The sequence below is a fragment of the Nesoenas mayeri genome (assembly GCF_963082525.1).
Source record: "Nesoenas mayeri genome assembly, chromosome: 7".
Lineage (NCBI taxonomy): Eukaryota > Metazoa > Chordata > Aves > Columbiformes > Columbidae > Nesoenas > Nesoenas mayeri.
In genome coordinates this window covers 32,256,309-32,282,197 of record NC_137551.1, presented here as the reverse complement: position 1 = coordinate 32,282,197, position 25,889 = coordinate 32,256,309, and the positions used below count along the sequence as shown (strand labels likewise).

Genomic DNA, 25,889 nt, shown 5'->3' with positions numbered 1-25,889 from the left:
TAGAATTTAATAATTACAATCTCTTGTATATCTCCCTTTTAAAGAAAATCCCATCTGAAGTTCACAATTATGCTTAGATCATCTTGCACTTTATGGCCAACATTCCTTTACTGCTTCCCCAGGAAAAGATGCGGTCTCCTCTTGAATGTAATGTGTTATGCTCTGATGGTTTGTTATGCTTTTTGCATATTGATACATTTTCAGTTAACCAAAATATATCTACAAAAAACTTCATCTCAGCTGCAATGTGCTATCTAAGATCATTTATCTATTTTCCTTTATGATGACTAATCAGTATTTCTCTACTGTGGACAAAGATTCCTGCATGTGAGTATATTTGATAGGAATCATTTATCTAAAGGAAGAATAATGGATTAATCTGCGTTTCCCTGGAAAACAAAATAAAACAGAATATCTTAGACATTGAGATACTGATTCGAAAATTCGTCAGCAAATACTGAAGAAGAATTAACTCCATCCTTAATTCAAACTTTCCTGCTGAGGCAATACAAGGAATGTGGAAATTAATGAATGATGTTATGCACTATACCATTATATGATTTTTTTTTTCTATGACACAACAATGTATCTGTAAACATTTTAAACATTAATTCAGTTGTTCCCACAACATCCTCACAAAGTAGTACTCCCATTTTACAGAGAGCATAAACACCATCCATCCACAAACAGATGGGGTCCGGTAAATCTACTTTAGATACAAGTTCCACTAGATGCAAGTCCTAGCAAGTATTTTCTTCTTTTTTTTGATATGATTAACTACAATCAGCCATCTAAAACTTCTGTGCTTACCACTAGTCACATGAAACATTTCACTACAGAGCAAGTTCTCCTGAATCCACTGTTGTGTGAATTTGAACTGAAGGGATGAGACACAGTGGCAGATACAGCTGCAAATACATAGGAAGGGCAAGGGTTGATGGGGAAAAGACAGCACAAGCCTGAAGTAGTCATGTATTGGAAAAGTGCCCTGAATGATGCTAACAGGGACAGGTCCAAAGCCTTGAACTGCAGTTGTGGATATCATGCTGGTATATCACTCTCAGAGGACAAGGATAATGATCACTGATATCCAAGTATAGTGCCTTAGTGCGTTTTCCTATGGCAAGGTCTAGGTATTTTAACTCCCACCTACAATCAGTTGCATTCAAAGCAAGCTGAGAACACCAATTACTTCACAGAAGATACTCAAGACTGTGTATAATTGAATCCTGAATTATAAGTAATAAATATGTGTATAAATAGTAGCAATTAAGCACAGAATGGGTGAAAAGGGTAGATACATTGTCATCATAAGTTTTCCATGATTGTGTCATGTTGAGTCACTCTCAATCCTAAATATAGTTTGCCATGGTGATTTTCTTTGTAATCTTTCATTTACACCCTAGCATGTTTTGAGCACTTAAGACAACGTTATTGAAATGAACGACTTAAAAGTGACAAGAGTGGTCTTTTTGTGCTACTGTTCAGATTCATGCTTTATGCTTAGCAACTGGGAAAATTCACTTAATATCAGCATTTTTCAGATGTTGGGGAGATTCTGATTAGACATGGGGGAAAATTTTTCACTGTGAGAACAGCCAGAGAATTGGTGGATTCCCCATAATTGGACACTTTCAAGATACAGCTGGACAGGGTGCTCAGTCATCTTGTCTAGACAGTGCTTTTGCCAAGAAAGGTTGGACAAGATGATCCTCGAAATCCCTTCCAACCTGGTATTCTGTAATCCAAGAATTTTAGAAAGATTGGATTTATAAAAAGGGATCCTTTTAAAAGTTATTCACATACAGGTGCTAGTTTAAAACAGTCCTCTTTTGGATGGATTATTTTGCCTACCAGTTTTCCATATTAACTACCTCTCAGTCATTTTCAAGCTCATCTTCTCCAGTACAAAAAATATATGCATTTTGCTGTGTGACTTACTTGCCAGGTCCAGTAATATTTATAGAAACTGAGCTTCATCTCATTTTATATTTTCCTTATCTTCATTTTTTTGTATTTAACTGTTCCTTGGATTTTTGTACTGAAAAAAACCCAAACAAATCAAACAAACAAAAAACAAAAATACAACACAATATTTTAAACAGGTTGTTTTAATTTTAGGGACCCTCTAATTCTGTATGCCTAAACTTATCCCTTGTTGTTTCAGCAGACCTTTGTCTTTGCTGCATTTTGTAAAGAAGAGAAGAAAAATCACCTTCCAACTTCCCTTCAAAATTTCAGACAGGAATAGCCCTTACATCAGGAAAGCCTGTCCACCTAGTGCAAGTACTACAGAATGTGTAGTGGTGCATCCCACAGAAATTCTCGAGCAGTTCTGCACTTAGATATGAATCATCAGGGTGTACGAGTTCTGACAGCCTTGCTGAGCTCAAACTCATTCCAAGAAGCAACATTTGCTGGGTTCTATACTCTTTCACATTTCATGTTCCACAAGACATCTGGATGTCCTGTTTAGCTGGTTGTATGTGTAAGCACAGTGCCACACCGAGATGCCCAGAAAGGACAGTGCAAAGAGATGCAGAACTCAGCCCTTGTCTTGTACACATAGTACTAACCTGGATCTACTATATTCCTACAGGACATGAGCTGACACATGAGATGTCTCTCAACAATACTCCCTATACCTCTCGGTTCCAGAATTATGAAGCAGAACTATCCAAGCCACACAAATAGGAGAAAGTGAGAAGCTGTCGCAGTAAAGGAAGATGTCAGAACAAGCAACCTCTCTAACAACCATGAGCTTATTAACATCAACCCTGCGCTTTCAGCTATGTGTAGGTGGTTTGAGTCAACATCTTTGCTGGATCCAAACTAGATCCTTCAGAAGGACATTTCTAGTGATTTCATAATTACGGGACAGTTAATCCACAACCAGAAAGGATGTGGGAAATAACTGAGTTCACTGATACAAAACAAGAAAGTAAGTATCCCATTAGGATTTCCTCAGTCTGCTATTCAATTTTATTAACAGAAAGTTTGGAACTTTAAACCCTACATCTTTTCCTTTCTACTGACAATAGGAATTGAATAGATAGAGCACTGGGAGTAGTTCATCTCCCATCATCCATCTTAGAAGTTTTTTACTTAATGATAGTGATATTAATTTATTTGTGTCCAGAAGCTTTAAACTCCCACAGCAGTTGCACAATATTGATTGAAAGGGGTTGGATCAAATTATTCTAGAAATTGAGCAGCTCCAAACTTTTAAGAGCTACTTTTAAGTAAGAACTGTCCCTATCATGCTTTTAAACTGCTAACAACAGAAAGCCCTGACATCCTTCTGTCAACATTTTTCTGAACCACAGATTGCTCATGCATTAGAAATTCACTTGAAATGGCATAAAAAGTCTGTGAAGTAAATGTATTCCTGAAGTCTGGGTCTGCAAGACAGTGTAATTTCAGAAAACATCATACAGGCTGAAAAGACAGCAGATGCAAGGACTGAATTTAACTACAGATGATAATTTATTTTCTCTGTAGTCTAGTAACTCAATAAGTCTTTAATGCTTTTGTAAATAAACAGATGGATGCCATCAAATGCCACAGAATGATAAATCTGATTGCTCTCTGTATAATTTTGGATAGCTTTATCCCAAAAATAGACAGTAGAAGCACCTTACCCTAGAGTGTGATAAAATAAATGTGAGAAGGTACATTATGGGCAATTGTATTGTCCCGGTGATGAATGAAACTTTCTGTGATGGTATGACTAGAGAATCAGGACAGGTCTCAATGCAACTCCTTCTAGTGGTAGATTTGAACAGATTTGACTTCTTTTGATTAAAAAAAAAAGATGATTCTTTTTAAGGAATTCAAAGTTAGAGGAAGGCAAAATAGGTGATGGGGCCCTTGATAAAATATTTAAATCACATATAACTTCATTTTTGAAAGGTTTATGGTTTTAATTTAACTGTAAGCCATCTGCTCCACCTAGTATGTGTTGACTGAATATAAAACCAGACCACCAATTTCAAATAGGAAGGACATTTATCATCCATTGGGTCACCTGCACAGTGATTTGTTCACTTTACCTAATTTTGTAACTCTAACTAGACATCTGTTGAATCCTCAAAAGTTTAACAGTACAAAATTAAAATCATCTGCTTGTTTTTCAGGTGGAACATGGCTGAATAAGATGCTCTGTTAAGGTGAATCTGTACATTTATTTGGGCTGAATGCAGATAAGACAAGCCCTATTAATGCATGTTTTCTATGCAAGAAACACTGGGTCTCTGTGTCAATATCAAGAGAGTGGAACAAAACACTGCTTAATAGCATTATCACCAATGTTGCCATTTGTGTAAAGTAAATCATACTGGTGAAAGATTATTTTTCCATTAGGTTTCTATTAAAAATGACATAAGTATCACATAACATCTCTCAGCAAAATTCTCAATTGAAAACTTCATATTTGTTAGTTGCTTTTATAACTTTTTTTTTTTCTTTTTCTTTCCTTCATTGACATCTGTATAGTAAATATCAACAGAAGAAAAGCACACTACAATTTCTTTCAACTATGGAAATCTTAGCCTTGCAGAGTGCCTAAGGGTCTGCCTGGGAGACAATAAAATTTGAAGACCTAACTTTACAGAATATTTTCTTCTTCCTGTTCATGAATTACTTTTCTTTGTATACCCTGTACTCTGACTTTCCAAATCCTACTAATCCTGTAGCCTTTAAGATCACCGAATATGTGAAAAGGAAAAAAAAAAAAAAACCACATCCAACAATACAAGTCTTCACAGCCTAAAAAAGAAAATAAAACCAAATGTTGTAAACTGCCATTTTGTTCAGAGGAAGTGATTATGGTGAGGATCTGTGAGTTGAAGCGGGCAAAATATTCCAGGACAGCAGTTCCCTACCCCTTCACATGGATTCATTGTGAGATCCCTCGGCTGCCCCTGCCATTTGACAAGGTAATGATCACAAGGTCCTGGCTACCATTAATCTCGTCCAGACCCTCAAAGGGACAAATCACTGCTACAAATCTGTCCCATTCCACATCAACACGAAAGCAATTGTGCAAGGTTACTGTTGATCTGCAATACATTAATCAAGAAAAATTCTTGACTATTACAGTGTAACTGTGCTACATGGAAGCCAATGAACTTCTAAAGGAAGGAAGTTATGCACATGTTTTAAATTTGGAAAGCCTATGAAAATGGATGAAAAAGTATCAAGCAACCAAGAAGGATGTGTTTCAGAGGTATAGACAGGTAAAAGTGAAATAAGAATTGCCAAAAGTCAAGCTGAGTTAGATCTTGCAAAAATTTATTATAGCATTATTATAGCAAACATCTAGATTTTCACTGTATAAATAAATAAGAAGGGGGAAAAAAAGGAAGACTAATTATGTAGGAATAATGAGGCAGACATAAAGTGTTTTCTAGATATTATCCCAGGAGTGAACTATTTGGTGGTTTTCAAGGAGGGAGATAATGTTTATCAAAGAAGTTACCCATCAACACTGATAATGGAATGAGGATATGGAAATAGAAACAACAAAAATTTTATGGATTGACATTAGAGTAATCAGAACACTAGTTCTGTAAGAAGAAAATGAAGGCTGGTAACACGGAAATTTAATGATCTGTCATGTCAAATGCAGTGGAATACAAATTGAGAACAGTAAGTATTGTTTATTTCATACTAAAAATTATATAGATTCAAGAAAGAAAAAATATTCAGTTATTTACTGCTCTATTAATCAGACTCAGCTATATGATACTTGGTGAGAAAGAATAATTAAAGGCAAGTAAATTTAAAATGGGTCAAAATGCATCAACACTCCATCAAAGATTGTGCCAGATGAACCTAATATGTTTCTACAGTAAATTAACTGATTTTCTGGGTAAGAACATACAGAAGATTATCTAGATTTCTGAAACCTATCTTATACTGTGGGAAGTTGTCATCAGACACAAAAGATGTGAAATTAGTACAGGAGTTATGGAAGGTGGACAATTGCATGAAGGAGCATGAACAAAGAGTGGTTTTGAAGAGAAAGAAGGTGGCTGCTGAAGGTATAGCATAGCAACAAGAATTAATCTTTTGACCATTTTTTTTAGTATTTTCATTAAAAAGCTTGGCATAAGAGTAGGAGCATGCTGTTGAAATTCAATCATGACAAGCATTGGTATGTATCATCGATACAGAGAAGGAGCAGAATATAAACCAGAAAGAGATGCATGACCACAAGAACTTGAGGAATACAAATGCACTCAGATTCAACAGCGCAAAATTCAAAGCTGTGCATTTTGGGAACAAGCAGAAACTTATACCATAGAAGTTCATTGCTTGAGGAAGAGAAGAAGGGCAGGGATGTAAGAAATTGGCTACAGAATGACCAACATGGAAGGGGGAAAAATGGTTCTTTTAAAAATAAGTGTTAAGAGACATAAAGCAAGGAAATGTTAGTGCCATTGGGCAAGGCCAGATGGGATTTCACATGGCACTCTGAGTAAAACCTGGTCATGCAAGGTAAAAAACCAGCTGAACTGAAGCTGAAACTGAGACAGTGCTACAAAGGTGTTCAGAAGACTGAAGAACATGTTTAAAGCAGACCTCATTTGCCTTAGCCTGGCAAAATGAAGGTGGAAAAGAGAGATGATTGTTATGTTAAAACATTGTGGGTGATAGATGCCAACAAGAAAACAGGAAAACTCCTGAGGACTTCAGCTGATGGTCAGCGGGCAAGTATGGCTGAAGGATGAGGTTTCTTTCAGGTTAGAGCCTTTCATTTCAAGGTTTGGCTTCTAGAGCATCTGTTCACAGCCAGAAGTTTAGAATATCAAATATCCATCATTGCCATGATGAGGGAGGAAGAAAATCACCAAATTTTCGCCTGAACACAACCTGAAAATGGTTCAAACAACCCCTGGGAAAAGTGGGGGAGATGTACATGACTGTACCAATATTTCACAGTGTTCAGAGCTTTTACAGCCTCGTGAGGTGCTCTTCATGCAACTGAAGCTGCAAAAGCCTCCAAAAGAAAATAAAACCCCTATTTCTGATACTCTGGAGAAACAGTGACAGTTTTGTTTTGAAGAATGAATAACTAGTCATCAAAGAAATGTTCACAGTATTTAACAGTTTTTAGTAATATGTCTCATTTTATTGAGTCTCTCTAGGGCAGGGAATATAGTGATAAAGTTTTAAAACAATAAGCTCTGCCTCTTCAGTTCTACTTTTTTTTCTGTTCTACTTTTTCTTTTTTTTCCTCCAGTTGATAACTTTTTTTGTATGCAGCGTTTACTGTCCAATCAATAAGTTATTTTTGCCAAGATTTGTGGAAGACACATTGCTAACATTATACTGCATGTTCTTCATATTAAAGTGCTTATGGCCTTTTCAAAAACATTATTCAGAATATAAACGAATTGAGGTTCTATGGCTAGAATGATGTAAAAACTAATTCATAACAGAACTACCTAAAAAGCTTTAAAAGACCAGACAAAATCAATACTCACCTCATTCTTCATCACTTACAAGGCTTACTATGCTAAAAACCTCAGTGCTATTCAAGTAGACTTTACCCCATGGGTTGCAATAATGATTTGGGTTTGGGCTGGAGAAGGGGTGGTGGTGGCTACTGGGTCTTATTTTCTACTTTGTGTTTGCTATTGCCATAAATATTTTTAAAGTAATCATCAGCACCATCTGCCACTTACCACTGTGTTCTTTTCCCAGTGTCAATACTATAAACACAGTCTGCTCCCTCATTTGATGCAGTGCAGAAGAATGGAATTAAGCCAAAAATAGGCACTCCAAAAATAGGCCTTACTCTTTAAAAGCAAGCAACTCCTTCAGTAAAATGGTCTTCAGAATAGATCCTGGGGTGTATTACAAGGGGAGTGGTTAGTAGATCGAGAGAGGTCCTCCTTCCCCTCTACTCCACCCTGGTGAGACCACATCTGGAATATTGTGTCCAGTTTTGGGCCCCTCAGTTCAAGAAGGACAGGGAACTGCTGGAGAGGGTCCAGCATAGGGCAATGAAGATGATTAAGGGAGTAGAGCACCTCCCTTATGAAGAAAGGCTGAGGGAGCTGGGTCTCTTTAGTTTGTAGAAGAGGAGACTGAGGGGGAACCTTATTAATGTTTATAAATATATAAAGGGTGAGCGCCATGAGGATGGAGCCAGGATCTTCTCGGTGGCAAACAATGGTAGGACAAGGGGTAATGGGATCAAGCTGGAACACAAGAGGTTCCACTTAAATTTGAGAAAAAACTGCTTCTCAGTAAGGGTGACAGACACTGGAACAGGCTGCCCAGGGGGGTTGTGGAGTCTCCTTCTCTGGAGACATTCAAACCCGCCTGGACATGTTCCTGTGCGACCTCACTTAGGCGTTCCTGCTCCAGCAGGGGGATTGGACTGGATGATCTTTTGAGGTCCCTTCCAATCCCAAACATACTGTGATACTGTGATTTCAGTTTCCCCCAAGTACTAAAGAGCTACTTTGCTAAGCACCTCCAGTTAACTAAAGAGAACTCCAGATTTTACTTCTTTGGAGACCATGGCACTGGACAAACCAGTCTCTCAGTGTCAATAAGTTGAAGTTACTGCTTAATATACTCTATAGTAGCTTAGTTTTAGTTACAGTCATTAAACTATTACAACAAACTTTTGATTTTCTCATATGATTTTAACTTTATTTTTTTGACCATTCAACTGGCAAGATATTGGTAAATAATATGGAGTATCCCTCAATTCAATTATGAAAATTACATTTCTATACTTGTTTCTATGTTTAGGAGTCTAAATAACCTACCAGTTATTAATATCTTCCTGTTTCTACCTCTACCCCCACTTTTCTTCTCCCAGCACTGATTACTCATAGCCTTTCTTCACTAAAGCCTGCTATATATAAGAATAATTAGAAATCCCACTTCTAAATGAAAGAACAAGAGAAATAAAGCATTTTTAGATAACTTCAGTACATCTTCTCTAGGTTAAGCTCTTCTCTTTCCCTGTTTCCCTTTTGCTCAGCTGAAGGCTTCTTTGTCAATAGGCATTAGTCCATATATGCCTTCAAAATGCTGCATGCAATACTCTGTATCATAAATACTTAACACCACATTTTATATAGCATGAAGTACATACTTAGTGTAAGTACTATTCCAAAAGATACCTTGCCAACACTTCTCTCTACCAGCTACTTGACATTATACCATACATACAGCTCTTGAACTTGTGAGTTGTTGTCTTCCATTTTGAACAGAGACCACACAAAGGACAAACAAGATTAATGATCTGGCCTAGTCCTCCGCTCTAAACACAAGTAAGCTTCAAGCCTTTTTTCTCTCATCTTTCTGAGTATAAGAAAAGGTCTACAAAGAGGTGAAATACTGTACCAGAATACATAAGTATGAGAAGACAAGAGGTTTAAGTGGACCTTAGCAAATGAGCCTCTGAAGTTCCCCCTTGACTCTTCAGCCTTGCTTCTACGGAGAGGCAGGAGCTTTTCACTAGGCACATGGATATACTTGCTAATGCAGGATCAGATTCAGGTATTTCCCTGTATTTCTCTTCTCTTTTCCCTTTGAATATATGAGAAATGCCTGACCCCTCAACATGCACATGTAGGCCCTTAATAATGAGTGTTCCATATATCACACTGTACTACTGAGTTTATATTCTCTTTTAACTTTTTCATTAATTAATACTTTCACTTCTATAGTATTCTTTAAATATGCCCCAACATGAGAAAAGGCCATAGGGGATTCAACACTAAGATACATAATATATGTGCTCACAGTAACCACCTTCTGTACATCGTAATGGCAGTATATTTTCATCAACGTCTTGAACATTTTTCTGCAAGAATATCTTCACTCATCCCTATAGTCCTACTGAATTTATTCTGCAAGTATGAAAGGACTGTGCAAGTAATGTTTTTGTAGCAGATAAAAATTTATGGGATTTACTCACCCCTGGTGTATGTCTGCAACTATTCCATGGCATACTGAGATAAGTACACGTAAGAACTCATTCCACATATGGAAAGTCCTAACCTATGGTTTTGTTTCCAACGGCCAGAACAACTGAGCAATATAATTAAATATAATGCTCTATTAAAACTACTCATTATTTCATGTTTATTTTAATGTGCCTCTTATGATATGTATTACCTTTTTTGTATTTTAATCTGAGAAAATTAGAAATAGAATGAAGAGAGCCTTGTTACTGAAAACCCCCATCCAGAGCTAATTGTCTTGTAGAACACTTAATGAGTCGTTATTCATTATGATGGTGAGTACAGGGAAGGCAGATGGCATGGTAATTTTATTGATTCTGTGATCCTACTGTAGCTTGCTGATTAAGTAGGACTGAATACCACAGTTAGTGTGGCCAGAATTATATGAAATTCTGTTTTGATTCAAGGATATTAGAAAGTAACTTTCAGATAGCACTGTTGGAGAGGGCTGCCTACCACGAAATTTTGCTGTCTTCATCTATCTTTTTAGGAACAGAATATTGCTTAGTCTTCCAGGATGTACATTCCACAACCTCCATTGTGAAATTATTTCCACTGAAGATGCTCTATTAAGTACTATATTTTATTTAGTTCTCGATTTTAATTTGCAAGTCTTATTTTTAACTATTAAGTTAGATTCACCTCACCTAGTCATAGCCATCCAGATGTCAGATGTCTACTACAGTTTAATACATATACATACACCTACAGAGACCATTCAGCTCACTGTCTTAATAGGGAAGCACATTTGCTGGGTTTTCTACCACTTTTACCTGCTTGGTAGATAAGGAAATTTTGCTGTGTGAAAGTAACATAACCTAAAAATAATTCACAAATTACATCCCTTGATTCTGAACTGTTTTGAAAAGTTCTAATCTTCTCATTTCTCCTTGTGCTTCAAAGCATTTACTGGCCTTATCCAAGAACAAAGCAAACATGCTTGAGTTTTATAAATATATTGTACAACACCTTGATACCTCAAAGTGTGGGATTTAGTTGGCTTTAATAATAATCATGACATAATCATAGTTATTGTAACAGAATTTATCATACCACCAAGCTATTATTTCTGTATAGCCCAATATATCACCAGAGCCGTATGAAGACCTTGATGGAGTTATTCTTGGTCTTTTCACTGCTGGTAATTCATTGGCACCTTTTTCTGCACTAAGTAATTTATATATTATCCTCTTATTCATTTTTTTTTCCTTTTTTTTTTTTTTTTTGTTTTGTTAGCTCTTGTTTCTTTTCAATAACCTTTGAGATATATAATTTAGTTCTTCCTAGAGAACTGGTTGCAGCTGCTCTCCTTTATATTAAATAAGTTTAAGTGATTTGAAGCATGGGGTCAGACGCTACAGCAATAACACATGAACTCTCACTTCCAGTGTGTGTCATAAAATCTGTAAGACATGTATGCACATTGTATATTATAATCTGCCCACTGGTGATTCAACAAGTGATTTTTTTCTGCTATGCACATACGATGATGCATGCATATTGATATACACATTAATCGTACAGAGATTTACTATTCTTTTTCAACCTTTGAACTTTGATTTGAAGCCTGTCAAGGTCCCTCCTGATGGTTTCCCTTCCCTTCAGCCTGCTGACCACACCAGCCACACACAGCTTGATGTCATCAGCAAACTTGCTGAGAGTGTGCTCAGTCCTACTGTCTGTGTCACTGATAAAGATGTTAAACAGCACCAGTCCCAACATTGACCTCTGAGGAACATCACTCATCACTGGTCTCTACTTGGACATTTGGCCATTGACCACAACTCTTTAAGTGTCAATTCCTTAACCACTTAGTGGTCCATCTGTCTAATCCATGTTTCTCCAATTCAGAGACAAAGATATCATGCAGGATGGTGTCAAAGGCTTTGTAAAAGTCCAGGTAGGCTATGTCAGTTGCCCTTCTCTTATCCACCAATGCTGTAAAACTGTTGTAGAAGAGGCCACCAAATTTGTCAGGCACAATTTGTCCTTAGTGGAACCATGTTTGTTGTCACCAATCACCACCTCCATCCACTTCCTTAAGGTCATTCTAATCTATAATGTTGTTCTAGTTTCTGCCTTAATCTAACAAAATTTCATTTAAATACAGTTGCTACTCTGGAGAAGTATAACTGAACTGTAGGATCCTCTTTAAGTTACACCTAAAAGAGGATATAAGGTCTATTGTGCTACACCTAATCTAGTACAACAGTAACATGTATTGACTTCTAGATTTTTGGGATGCTTAATTCTACAAATCGTTCCTTCATTGGAAAAGTGTCACAATGAATAGAAGTGTTTTGTTTTGTTTTTTTCAGTAAATACATTGTTATCAATATTTCATCCAAATCTACATGACCAATCTGTACAAAACGTATCTTAAACCACATATTAATTTTAAGCCATTTAATTGTGTCAGTCTAGCTGTTACTTGTATATTTATAGGCTTAGCACTTAGAACTAAATGCTGTTGAAAGCCTGTAAAGTTCTGAGTATTTTCTGCAGGAAGCAGAGAGCACTCAGATCTCCACTGGGACATATGGTCTCTCCTAGAGAAGTTTTTGCCTTGCATAGCCTTTGGCCAAAGCCCACCATCTGTGGTTTCAACTTTTCTTCCAGCTGCCAATAAAGGTGAAGTATAGAACATATGCTGCAGAAAGAGTAACCTTTTCATTAGTTTGTTGGTTTTAATATTCAGAGAAATTTTCCAGTAAAATATTGTTTAATGTAAATCTTGGAAACAAGTAAAACTCATGTTTGATTAAATTCAGATCTTAAAAATACAGGATTACAACTCTAACAACTTCAGTAGAGCACAGACTAGTTATTTGTGGAGAGAATTAGCTTTCTTGATTTTGGAGAAAGTGTAATGCAGAACAATACAAGCATTTCCTTCCTGTATTTCAGACATATGTATATAAAAAATAAACACATAGTATCTCATTATGAACTGATAACCAGTACCACTGATGTATCGTTTAAACAAATGCTTGATACACTGTCAGTGTTATCCTAGAATGATCCTAATGAGCTTGAAAATGCAAGTACCAGAGGATTCTAAAATTACTTTGCAAGACATAATTACTGAATACACCACCTTCATCCAGCTAAATATCATTGTTTTAACCTAGCTTAGGTCATAAGGGAAACCAACTGCACAGCAAACATATGTCTGCTGCACAAAGCTTCCACATAATTTCAAATAACTTGGCACAGTTCACAGCATCTGCTCCCAGGAAGCCCAGGAAAGCAGCAGCGGGTAGTGCTGCAGGACAGGAATGAAGTGAATTAGTAGAGCTACAGGTATGCCAACAAACTTGCATAATCACTTCTGCCTAGACTATGCATGGTTACATACAGTGAAAGCAGTCCATGAGTACCAAAATTCATTACACACAAGAAAAAATGATTATAGCAATATAATCTAATACAACCTAATGGTTGAATCAGCATGCTGCACACCTCAAGCATTTATTTTTGCGTTTGACCCTGAACAAAATGAAAGTTGTGAGACTAAAAATTTTAGATATTTTTGAAATACTAAATGGTGTATTTTATCTTATGTTGAGAAACATTCAAAATGACACATCTGCTGGGTTGTTGCACCCAAATCCTATTTCAAAAAGCCTATTCCCTCCATATTTTACATACAGCAAAGAACAGCAATTACTTTAAAAAAACCTTGTATATACTAAACAGAAGCTGACTATGAAGTAAATAGATAAATACATTTTTATTGTCGAAAAGCACATCATAGGTAAATTTGAAAACAGAAAAAAAAACCTTTAATCTTCAATTTCAACAATTACTTTTGATTGCTTTCTATAAAGTTTTTCCTTGTAAGACTATAAACACCTTTGTTTCTCTTTCTTTCCCTTAAAACATAGCAGAGAGTAGGCTAAACATCCTTCCTCTCTCATTGCTCTCTTCAGAGCACTTACATCTATATACTTCTTCCAGGAAATGTATTTGACAAGCATCAGTAACACTTTTATTATCATAGCACTTCCAGAAATGATATTCCAAGCCATAAAGAGCATTTTAAGAACAAAGTCCTCATCTCAGAATGCAGGGAAAACAACTAAATGCATAAATAAATAAATAAATGCCTCTCCCCACCCAAAACCAAACTAAAAAACCCAAGTAAATAACAGATAGTCATCAGGCCAAACGAAAAAGAAAGGACACTCAGCTGAGTTTATTTCCAACATAAGTCAACTGAGTTTGCCCTCATCATCATTACTCAATACCTTTTAATCTCTTAAATGGATTATTGAAGGTTAAATGGATTTTTTTTGGCTTTTAATAATAAAAGTTAGCCTTAAAGTATATTTTCTGGCTCATTTTGGGCACATTGTTCATTACAAACATGTTCGTTTTGGCAACAACTCCAACAAATTCTGAAATGGTAAACTGCTCACCTGTGCAGTGCCACGTTACTGTCTAATCTTTGTTGTCATGACCATTTTGTATCATATCATTGTAGGTAATGATTTAAAGTATTAAAAACATGTATTTAGGTACTTCCTGTCTAGGAAGTATTTTATATCAGCGGTTGTAATGGTTTTGTACAACAACCTAGCATAGATCAGATAAGATAGAGTGCCACGACAAGTGCTTCCAGATAATGCAAATGCTGTTCTAAAATGGGCTGGGATCATCTCCAAAGTGAGCACCTTCCTAGTGAAGCAGACACTCAAAAAATCCCAGGTTTCATCAGGCAGGCATTCTGGGAAATGCTAATATTTTAATTGAATCCTGGACAGCACAGCATTGGGATTCAAGGTGCAAAGGAATTTAACTGGAAGTTAGTGCATCAAACATTAACTTGGTCTGAGAATGCTCAATTCCTTATACGGCTTTATTTATAACAACTTGAACTGAAACCATAGAAGTGGCTGCATATATATTTTTTTTTTTCCCAACAAGGTATGCACTTATTGTTTCAGGAAGTGCTAATGAGATATGTCATGGTACACTAGCCTAGTTTGATCACTAGACTTTTATTTGGGATACCACATCAAATTTCAAAAAACAATTCCTCAATAAATATTGTCCCTAAACTTAACATCACCTTGACTGAGTAGCCACTCATGTTCACCTGATGTGCCATTATTTTGGAGCTGTGCGGGTGCATTTGTCCAAGTGGACTGCACTGCATTGCATGAGGACAGATGTGATGCTCACCAACATGAGCCTTACCTGACTGACCAGGCGGTGGGACTCCTGATGGTCCTCTGGGCAGACATAAAAACACCGTGAGGACTGCTGCTCTGTTTCCTGAACATGGCTCAATGGCAATCGGTTTAGGAGCACCCTGGAAAAGGAAGATACCCATGTAACATGTGAAGATTCCATTATATTTTTACTCATACATCTTTAATTTAAGGTTCACTGTAACAGTAGGAAAATATTTTTCTCAATTAGTTCTTTGCATTTGAACAGGTTGTCCTACCCATGTTAATTGACTTAAAAATGGGCTTCAACAGCCCACACTGAAAACCTAACCAAACAGAAAATATGAAATTATCACAAAGACAACAAAATTATAGTTTTATACTTACTAACTGTAGCATTATCAATTTCTTAAAGCTTAGAAAATGGCAAAATCTTATGGTATACACACTGGTAGCTCAGACTACCAGAATTTCCCCCAATCTAATAGGAAGCACCCATGTGAAAGAATTGTGCTTCAACAGGAATCATTACCTACTTTTTCTAATGCCAGAACCATAAAATGAAAGCAAATCTATATTATATACAGATACGCAAAGATAGCAAATCCCTCTTGAGTTTCTCACACCAGTAAGTCTGCCTTCTCTGTGTCTGCCCTGGTAAGCAAATTATTTCTGTGAGGCAGGACGTTCCTGAGTCTTTTTGCATGTGCAGAAAACAGGTGTAGTGTTACTATACATAAACAAGCTTAAAAACTCTAAAAACATTGTTTGTGCCACTATCATCTTACTTTGTCTTGTAAAAAGCTACAATTGTAGAGTTTTCACTGGTGGAAGGTATGTGCTATTACCAAGCATCGGCCTCTTAGTAGCTACACACATCTCTTAATTTGCAGTTAGCTCTTGATTAAATGGTTGCTGCCACATTGTTCTCAAGTTAACAACACTGAGGACAGTAGGAGCTCCAAAACAGAAAAGCAGTCTACAAAGCCATAGAGAAATAAGTCTCTAATATGACAATTTACAATATTTCCATATTTCCATGTTTCTATGTTTTGTGCTCACTAATAGATAGGCATTTTACTTCTGCGAGCTTAAACATTTAGTCAAGCATTAAAGATACTTCTAAAACACATCAGGTCAAACTCAGCATAAGCTTTTGTTTTGTGTGTTTGGTGTGGTCTTTTTTTTTTGTTTGCAACTTTTTAGAATGTCTGTCATGTTCCAAGGCAAAATAACAGTTTGATGTTTTGATTCAAAATTCAAAGCCATAAAACTTACAATTTTCACGCAAAATGCAATGTATATGTAAATGTCAACTGATTCAAGTATACCAAGAAAAATGGTAGTTTAGCCAAGTTAAATACACTGCAAAGTACTAGATATAAGGAAAACAAAGGCTTTTCCATCATGTAAAACAATTATAATTTTCTGGTTTTCTGCCTCCAAGTAACCAACATTTATTACTGCTCAGTGAAGATAAGGAAACAGAGAATACAGCAATAAATTGAACAATAGATAAATATAATAATTTTTTACTTTATGGTCGTATTTGAAAGGCATTTCTGTAGATTTATTTGAGGCGATAGCATTAAAAATAACTTGGGTGAGGAATGTCATCTAATTTAAAATTTCCATGACATAATGAATGACAACTTATATTCACTGAATCTTACCAAAAGATAAAACAGAAAAGCAGAACTCCAAAAGCCTCAGCTAAATAAAAACCAAAACAAAAAAAACCCTTTGTAAAAAAACAACATAAGAAAAATGTTCTCAACTGGGTGCACTGGATTTGTAGCATTTAATTTTTGTTTTGGTTTGGTTTTTTGTTGGTAATATGTTGGCTCAATGTAAGGCAAAAGAACAGATGAAGAGAACAGATTCTGAACTTGTGTAAGCTGGTGTATATCTGTTGGCTGCCATGGATCTATTATCAGCAAAACATTTAGACAGGCATTGCTGTATGATATGATTCTATACTAAAATCAATGCAGAAAAGAGGGAAAACAAAATAAGGACCTTACTAATATTAGCAGCATTGATTGCACATGCACAAAAATAACACCAGGGTAATTCTTCTGATCATGACATTTAATATAGAAAAGGGTCTTGATGGGATCATTCAGATTAGCAGCTAGTCTGTTCTCTAGGCTGTTTCAATCTAATCTGACAAGCATAGGCATGAAATAATACAACCCAGCCCCGACAGCAGTCTGGTGTAGACCTCTCTGCTTACTTCTCCCACTACTACACACTTTCATTCACTCCTACCTATCAAAATCCAAGACTTTCAAACTGTCACACACACATCACATCTCCCCTTGGACTTAAATACGTGCCTCTTCATTCCAGTACTTAGAACTATCATAGAATCATAGAATGTCCTGAGTTGGAAGGGACCCACAAGGTTCATCAAGTCCAACTCCTGTCCCTGCACAGGACAACCTCACAGTTCACACCATGTGTCTGAGGGCATTCTCCAGTCTCTTCTTGAACACTGTCAGGCTTGGGGCCATGACACCTCCCTGGGGAGCCTGTTCCAGTGCTTCACCACTCTCTGGGTGAAGAACCTTTTCCTAATGTTCATCCTTCATGCCAGTTCAGTTCATCTCACTTCGACCCCTGTGCTTTGGCCATGCTCCTGCACCTTCCATGCAAAACAGACTGTCCAGCTCGAGGGAAGTTCCTGCAGCAGGAGCTGTGGACAGAGCAGACCAGGTGCTCTTCACGTCCATGGACAGAATGCTGTAACTTGAGGTAGTGGTCAGTCAGTGACTCCTATCCACTCACTAATATGGTAAATAGAATTCACAAATAAATACCTTTGCATGGGGTGTCACAGATCATCTTCCACTACATGCTAGAAAAACAGTACCTGAATCCTTACACATTTGCCATTAAAATAGATGGTATTACTAATGCAACCGATAGAGCATTTAAGTCCTTTTTCCTGATTTTTCACATCAGCAAATTAAATAATGATTCTTTTCTATTTGAAAAGGCAGGCAAGATGAAATCTTCATTTTAAACTGTAATTTAGAATACAGTTTATGTAGATACACAACTGAAACAAACAGATTTACCATTATGTTTTTTAATTTGATGAATAATTACTTTATTATAAATCAAAATAATGATACTTCCTATTGCTGTGTAATATAAAACCTTTCATTAACAGACCCTGTCCTTTTCTGTTTGAAGTTTACACTAATGCTTTTCAAAACACAAGTGAAGGAAATTATTTCTGATAAATATTTTTCAGAGGACCTCATCCAAAAACTAAACACAGTAAGAATTTTCTGTTTGTGCTTAAAAAAAATGAGGATTCTTTACAGAACATTATGACTGAAAAAGCAGATGTATTATCTTACCTCACATCATTCAGATTCACTAGCAAAAACCCCCATGGAAGCATAGAGCAAATGATAATAACTTAGATACCCTGAGGTTTGTCAGTTGTTTAAAGATAAATACATAACCATGAATCAAAGTTATTTCACAGTGACATAACATGTTCTCTGAAATGTGCCATTTATCATGCATTTTCCACAGGTTTTTTGGAAGAGATAAGGCACATGTTTGTTTGCCCAAAGCACTTAGCTACCATGATTTACTTGCTAGAGTTATCTTCTCCCCCCCCCCCCCCCCCCCGTACAGAAAATGACTTACATTTTTGCCAAAAAACACAAATGACAATCACAAAGTTAATAAAACTTTATCAGTGAAAGACAGTATAAACACACACTTTTTTAAAAACATCTTTTATATTCTCTTTCTTGCACACAATATGACAGACAGAAAAGATGTATGTCAGTTGGGAAGGTGAAATAGAAAGGGGAAGAAAACCAGGAAGGAATAAAATGGTGAAAGAATATATATTATTATTGATAGCAAGAGGAGTAAATCTGTGGATGTAGAAAGAAGAAAAAAAGTGGAATGAGTAGGAAATACATACAAGAATAATAATAAAATTAAATTAGATTTTTTTAAAAAAAAGAAAGAGAGAAGGTTTTACCCAGAATTTAAATGTGTAGCCATATATTTATTCACACAAAACAAGCAACAGAAGTCATCTTCCTGGGGTCCCATATTTTTATCAGAAAAAATGTTCTCCATTGTCCAATTTTTTGTTATTTTCTTGAAAATCCTATAATCCTACAAAGACCTCGCAAAAGTCCAGCTGCCTGGATAAGTTTGTGAGGAATTACCAAGCTTTGGGAAGATTCTTTGCTCATCCCAATCTCTTTCTATAACAAATAAATTTTGGCTGGATTGCCGCCCCTAAGCCCCCACCCCATAACAACATACAGATGACAATACTACCATCATTGGCATTACAAAACATATGTCAGTATATGCCATATTAATACCTGTAGTAGAAATATTTGTAAGCAATTTAGCACACCTGCTTCATAATGACAAGAATAACCAACTGCATTGTGTTCTCTGGCTGTTTATGAATAACACAAATGAGCAGCTTTAAGAGTTCAGAGCCAGAAGACGCTGGGAAGTGATTCTGTCATTCTGGCAGGGCAGGAGGGGCACCAGAAGGCGGCAGCACAAAGAGGTGAGAAGAGCAGGAGAGCGCAATGATGACTAAGGGGACATTCATGGATCCCCTAAAGGGGTTCAGAGCCTTTTTGGGGGAAATTCACTGAAACTTTAGCATCAATACAAACCTATCAATGAAAATATTTAATACTGAGAATACAGAAAGATGAAAAGCATAAAGTGTTTTGGCTTTATCTGTATTCCAAGAAGTGGTGTCTCACAGAAGTGCTACAAAAGTTTAGATTTTCATACTAAGTAATATATCTCCGTGTATTTTCTGCTCAACATTCTAAGCTAGGTGCATCCAATTTTTAAAAGTGCATTATTATACTATAAGACAAATAGATCACGTAAGACTAAATGGCTCCAAACTCATGCCAAAAAAGCAATTAGAAAATTGAATCAAGGAATTAAGGATTAATGTGAGCGTGTTACACCTGTCAGCAGTAATAAGTATTTTGACAAGAAGAGAATAAAGTTTGACAGTGTGCACAAATACAGATCTGATATATAAATCAAGTATTAAAATGCAAACAACTATGCATTAATCATTGTAATGATTCCTAACTAATATGGTCTTAGTACTACTTACAAGAATTAATTATGAATAAAAATTCATCTCTTAAAAAAAAGCTTGACTTATACTTTTTTGTTTTAACAATGATGAGGCCAATATAAACTTAGTTTTTTAATCACATTATTAAAATAGAATTAATCTGATGAATTCCACATAAACCAAGCTTGATGGCATGGCAAACAAACAACCAAATCTGTTGTTGTGACAGAATGAGTAGCAGACTCAGAATGTAAATAGCCACATTTCTAGAGTTCAATGTGCAAGACTTCAGAGAGGAGAAAAGAAATACGACTGTGTCCTCTGAAGAGGTAAGGAATGTAGAAAAGGAGGAAACAAAATTTAGCCTGTTCTATTACAAATATGAACATCTTCATTTTCTTTTAGCTTCAGGTTCTTTTATTGAATTCTCTAGTCATTTTCTGAGTTTCTCGATTTGTTTGTGGTAAGCAAGTCTCAGATTCAGAAAAGCACTCAAGTACCTGTAATCAGTACTGCTGTTTTCTCAGACTATCAGTGCTATACCACATTGCTCTTCTAAATGTTAACATATTAACTAACTCTCATTAACATACTTTTGAGCATGAGCTTCCCAGACACCCAAAAGTTTTGATTATTTTCTCCACAGAGTTATGCAATGAGTAATGAGCCTTAATGACAGTGCAACAGGGGGGGGGAAGTTTTTAAAAAAAAAAGCTTTCCCCAAACATCATTTATGTGCCAGGAGAAATATACTGCAGGAAATATCACAACAGAATAAACACCTTTGGAGTTCTGAACTTTGCTTTGTGGATGGCAAAGGAAACACTCTTGGGTTTTACTGAAATTATAAGCATCCACTAAAGATTTTCATTTAATCCCTCCTGTAAAGAGCCTTTTTTGTAATTACTGAGTGGAAAGCTTCACCTCATCTAAACCTAGAAGGCTGGATCAGAGACGGAATGTTCTCAACGCTTTGGGATTCTACACTGCACCTTCTTTGACTGAGGATTTCTCAGTGTTTTCTAACTTTGGTTAAGGAGGTCCCACTAACCCATGCAAGGTACATAAGCATGTTACCTACGGCAGTAAATGCTGGAGACCATTTTGGAATATGTTACAGTTCTTCCAACTATACTGCAAGAGACTTGAGGTAACAGCCTTGCTTCTACAACTGAGTCATTCAGCTAGCACTGATTTACTGGGACTCTACCAACTCTACTCGACCTTCAGAATGAAATTTTGTCCCATTGTTTTAGCAGAATATAAATACCAGTCAATTTCCATGTTTCAAAACAGCCATCAAAATCTTAAAATATATTGGTACATTATTTTCCATATGAAAAACAGTGGGAATCAATAATAAAATGAACACATTATGATTACCAAGTGGAGATTATGGCCCCAGTGAGCAAAAATGCATTGTTACCTTTCAATTTATTGTCTTAGCTCTCTATCTCAACTCAATATGCAGTGATAGGCTGCATTCATTTTTGCAGTCTTCTGAGAAGAATGTAATTGTTAGTTATCAAGGGTTATGTACTAATGTTAAATTTATGTATTAATCTGAAAATGTTTATGCTCAGAAGAGCCATATTTTTATTATAAGAACTATATTTATCTGCAACAAAGTTACTCTCAGTTAATCTAGTAAGAGACTTCATTTCAAAACCTAATACTATGTCATATAGCATTTCATTAGCAAGAGAGTTATGAATTGACATTCTGATTAAAACTGATTTATTAAGACAAAGCTATAAGAGAGACCTGCAGATGCATTTATTTTCAACGGGGTTTCCAGAAAAACTTCCAGTTTGGTTTCCTATTCAGCTTTTATGCTACTGCCTAGAGGTTGCTGCTTCTGAACTGTGACACTGGTGTGAACCATCCTGCAGTTTTCTTGACTTTCACAAGTGGTTGAACAGAACACAAGACATGGCAGTTAAATCAAAATATCATGTAGCTGCAAGGCAGGTTGCATTTAATTTCTTTTTCTGTGTGCCCATGTATGCAGTTTCCTGTCTCTTCATACTGTTAAATGAACTTGGTTTTACTTTACTGTTCCATCTTGCCCACTAATAAGAGTAATTTCAGGTTAATCTGTGAAATATTGAACATAGCGTACAGCGGATGGTGTGTGTAGTAGCTGTACTGGCTCACTGCCAGGGGTATCCCCAAGAGCCTCCAGAACATTCCCCTATTAAGCTGTATGCGTCTGATTAAAGGCTGGCAATGCTAGCGTCCAGCTTGTGAAAAGACATTTATCTTGGCAGGAGCTAGCTAGATCCTGTTGGGAAAAGCACCTGAGACCCTATGTCTGTGGCATATACCAAGCATCATGTCTCCCCAGATACCTTCCTGTAAATTGTTCCTGCTGCCGTCTCAAATTCTGTAAGTCAAAGCGGTGCTGTGCAGTGAAGTGATGCTAATGGACATTTGTTTCCCAGATGGGTATATCTGTTGTCTCTCCAAGGATTAAAAACATGAAGAGAAGAATTCTGTTATTCCTTCACAAATTTATTTTAAAGGCTTTTGTCTATGAACATTGACATTTCATTGGTGACAAATTACTGATAGTCCATCACTGTTTGAACTTGGGCTGATCATTTAAGACCAAAGTTTCACTGCCATATGTCACAGCCAGTTAACTTAGACTGCAGAGAGCCTGTCAAAAGAGGACATGGTCCCTCCAGAGCCACTGCAAGCTTTTCAGGGCGGGAAAGATGAAGTACTAGGGGCAGTTTAAGTTCTGTCTAACTTGCAGAGTAACAAGAGGGGCTACAGTGGCAGGCAGGGGCATGTTGAGCTAAGGATGAGCACAGTAGAGGTTACTTTTGTCAAGGGCAAGCAAACCAAGTCAGCTACAGATTTCTGAAATGTCCTTTGCTCAAGATGGATCATAAAATTTCAATTGGTCATTGTGACAATGAATCTCGGCCAGAAGTTCTGACTAGCAGGTGGCTTTTGTAACCACAGAGACCTCATCTTTGTAGCTCTGCAGCATCCCAGCATCATTAAATAAAAGGTTTGATTGTTATTTAGGAGATCTAGGCCAGACTTGAGGGTTAGGAAAGGCAAGTGTTCTGAAATTATTATGCTGTATTTTGCATTTCTTGCAAAGCTGGAAAGAAAATATAGTACAGCATATGTCATCCAAAATACACTTTCAGTGAACTTTTCTTCAGCAATGCCTTTTAAAGTTCTCTTGTAACCTCCTGGCCATATGCAGGATGTCTAGTGAATGATAAATTAAAGCGCTTATACCTGGAATTGTAATAATAAAAAAGAGAACTAAATCAAGATGCATTGTGAAAACTAGCTGTCAGCAGAACGGATTAAAGTGCAAACTTGGCAATATTCTTAATACAGGAAAAAAAAATGCTAATGGCACCAGAATAACAAATTACTTGATATCGTGACAGCTTCCACAGATCACAGCCTACTGAATGCAGAGAAGACACGAACCAAATGTTCAAAAGCATGACGTATCTTTTATTTTGATTGTCCTTGATATGGTCCAAGGACAGCTGTAAAATGTGTACACAATAGCTAAAAAAATTCTGAGACAAATCATCCTACTACTTAAGACTTGTAAGTCTATGGAAGTTTTCATCCTAGTGTGTGGATATTGCGGATGAGATCGTAGCTGCTCCAGCAGTAGGAAGAAACAGCAACAAAAGACTTCTCTATCACAAGGAAAAGGTACGAGACAGCAGCAAAAGTAGGGAATGTAGTTTCACGCTATTACAGAGTAGTAGCAACTGCATATACTAAGCTGACTAGCAGTTTTGGCAGTAGTTACTGTCAACGAGGTGGAAATGGAGAGGGCACCTGGCAGGCTTGTGAAAGCACAAGCCAGAGCTTTGCAAAGGTGTTGCAAGAGGCATCTCTCACTTCCCTCTCTTGAGGACCTCCATCACCCACTCTGCCCGTTCATCAATTTGAGAGCATAATTGAGTATAGTCTTTCCCTTGAATCTTATGAATTAATTCAAATCTCAAATATCTTCGTGATAACCTTCCAGCTGCCTAAATCAACACAATACTTGAGTAACAGAACAATGCTGATTTACACCAGCTGCAAATCTGACACTATGTTATTGTTCCTTAACGGTCTCCTTGAAAAATCCTGCAAATAAATTCAAACTCAAGTATTATCACTTAATGTTACTTTCCAAGATGCTTCCCATCAAGATTGTTAGTGCTTGCAGTGGTCACAAACATATTAGGAACTTCACTGAAAATGCACAATAAATGAAACTTACAGGATCTAATCTGACAAACAATTAGACACATGAGAATTACTGCTTGGAGAAACTGTTGCATTAAAGCAAACAGGATTACTCGCATGAATGAAATTATTTATCCGTGTTACTCATGTTAGCTTAACATAACTGATGGAATATTTTTCAAAAAGAGACTTTTTTTAGTGTAAGAAAATCAGAAAAAGAGTGCTCCCTTAAAACATTACAAAAATCTGCATCATTTTAACTAAATCAGCAAAGATTTAATGTATAAAGTATTTGCTGAACTTGGATTTGCTGAATCTCACTTACTTACTCAACTTACATGGAAAGTAAATGTTATTTTTTAAAAAAAGAAGGACGGTATTGCAAGCCTGCTCAGCCCCTAGAGCACTGCTAACTGGAAAGCAGTAATATGGAAACATAGTCTAGCTCAGTTTACACTTCTGTTCCATAAGTGTCTCCCAGAGCACAGTAGGAACTTCTAATTATTTTATTTTAAATGTTATATTCTTATTATTTTCTTCACTAAGATGGTACACAGTCACCACCAACAAAAAAATCACTATTCACTTTGAATTCAAGTCTCCATCCTTACTGCATCAAAGTACAGAAAAACTTGTTATTTTGCTTCAGGAAGTGTTTTCACCTTAAATTTTATATTGTACAATTTAGCAGCAGAGATAACACTTTAGAGATCTTTTCTTAAAAAAAAAAAAAAAACAACAACCAAACCTAAACCAACATTTTCACAGCAAATTGACCTCTATTTTAAAGAGTTTCCTTGAAAATTCACAGATTTGTAAACCTTTCATTGGAGTTCACTTCAAATCCTTGCATTCCATGAAGCTTTGTACTACATTTCATGTATTTTTTCACATCTAACCAAATTATTCCTCTTCCCTCAGTTTTCTGCAGCTTAATCCACTGCCAACAGTAGAACAGAGGAGCGTTTGTCCTGTACTTCAGTCACAAGAGTGGTACAACACATTTACTTTTGTCCTATATGGAAACTCTCACTTATTTTAGCAGTCACCACTATTAGGCTAATAATCTTCTATTTCACCCTTATCTTCTGGTTCCTCTTCTCTTTTCCTACACCTTCCCAATATTTTTCCCAGTCTTAGGGTGCTCTTCCCATGGAAATAAATGCCACTGACTACTTCAATAAGCAGAAGGAGCAGGATCTTATTTACTTGAACAAGGGTTGAGATTTGAGATCAGGCAGATGTTATTTCTGAAGCTGAAAGTATTCATGATGATTGTTACTATAGAAACCAAGCTTTGTAAAATATTCCAAACAAACACTTCATTATTAGCCTGCGCTGTAACTACAGCACTCAGCATTACGCTGCACCCCACAGTAAAGT

At 36.5% G+C, this 25,889-nt stretch overlaps 1 protein-coding gene across 1 annotated transcript in view; it reads right to left on the bottom strand.

Moving 5' to 3' along the window:
* Positions 1 to 25,889, bottom strand: part of ATRNL1 (attractin like 1) — a gene marked incomplete at both ends in the record, with an annotated part of 484,917 nt that overhangs the window by 35,305 nt on the left and 423,723 nt on the right. Inside the window, one exon of the mRNA XM_080348357.1 lies at positions 15,198 to 15,312. Coding sequence (XP_080204483.1) covers positions 15,198 to 15,312 — 115 coding nt within the window. The remainder of the gene's footprint in view (positions 1 to 15,197; positions 15,313 to 25,889) is intronic.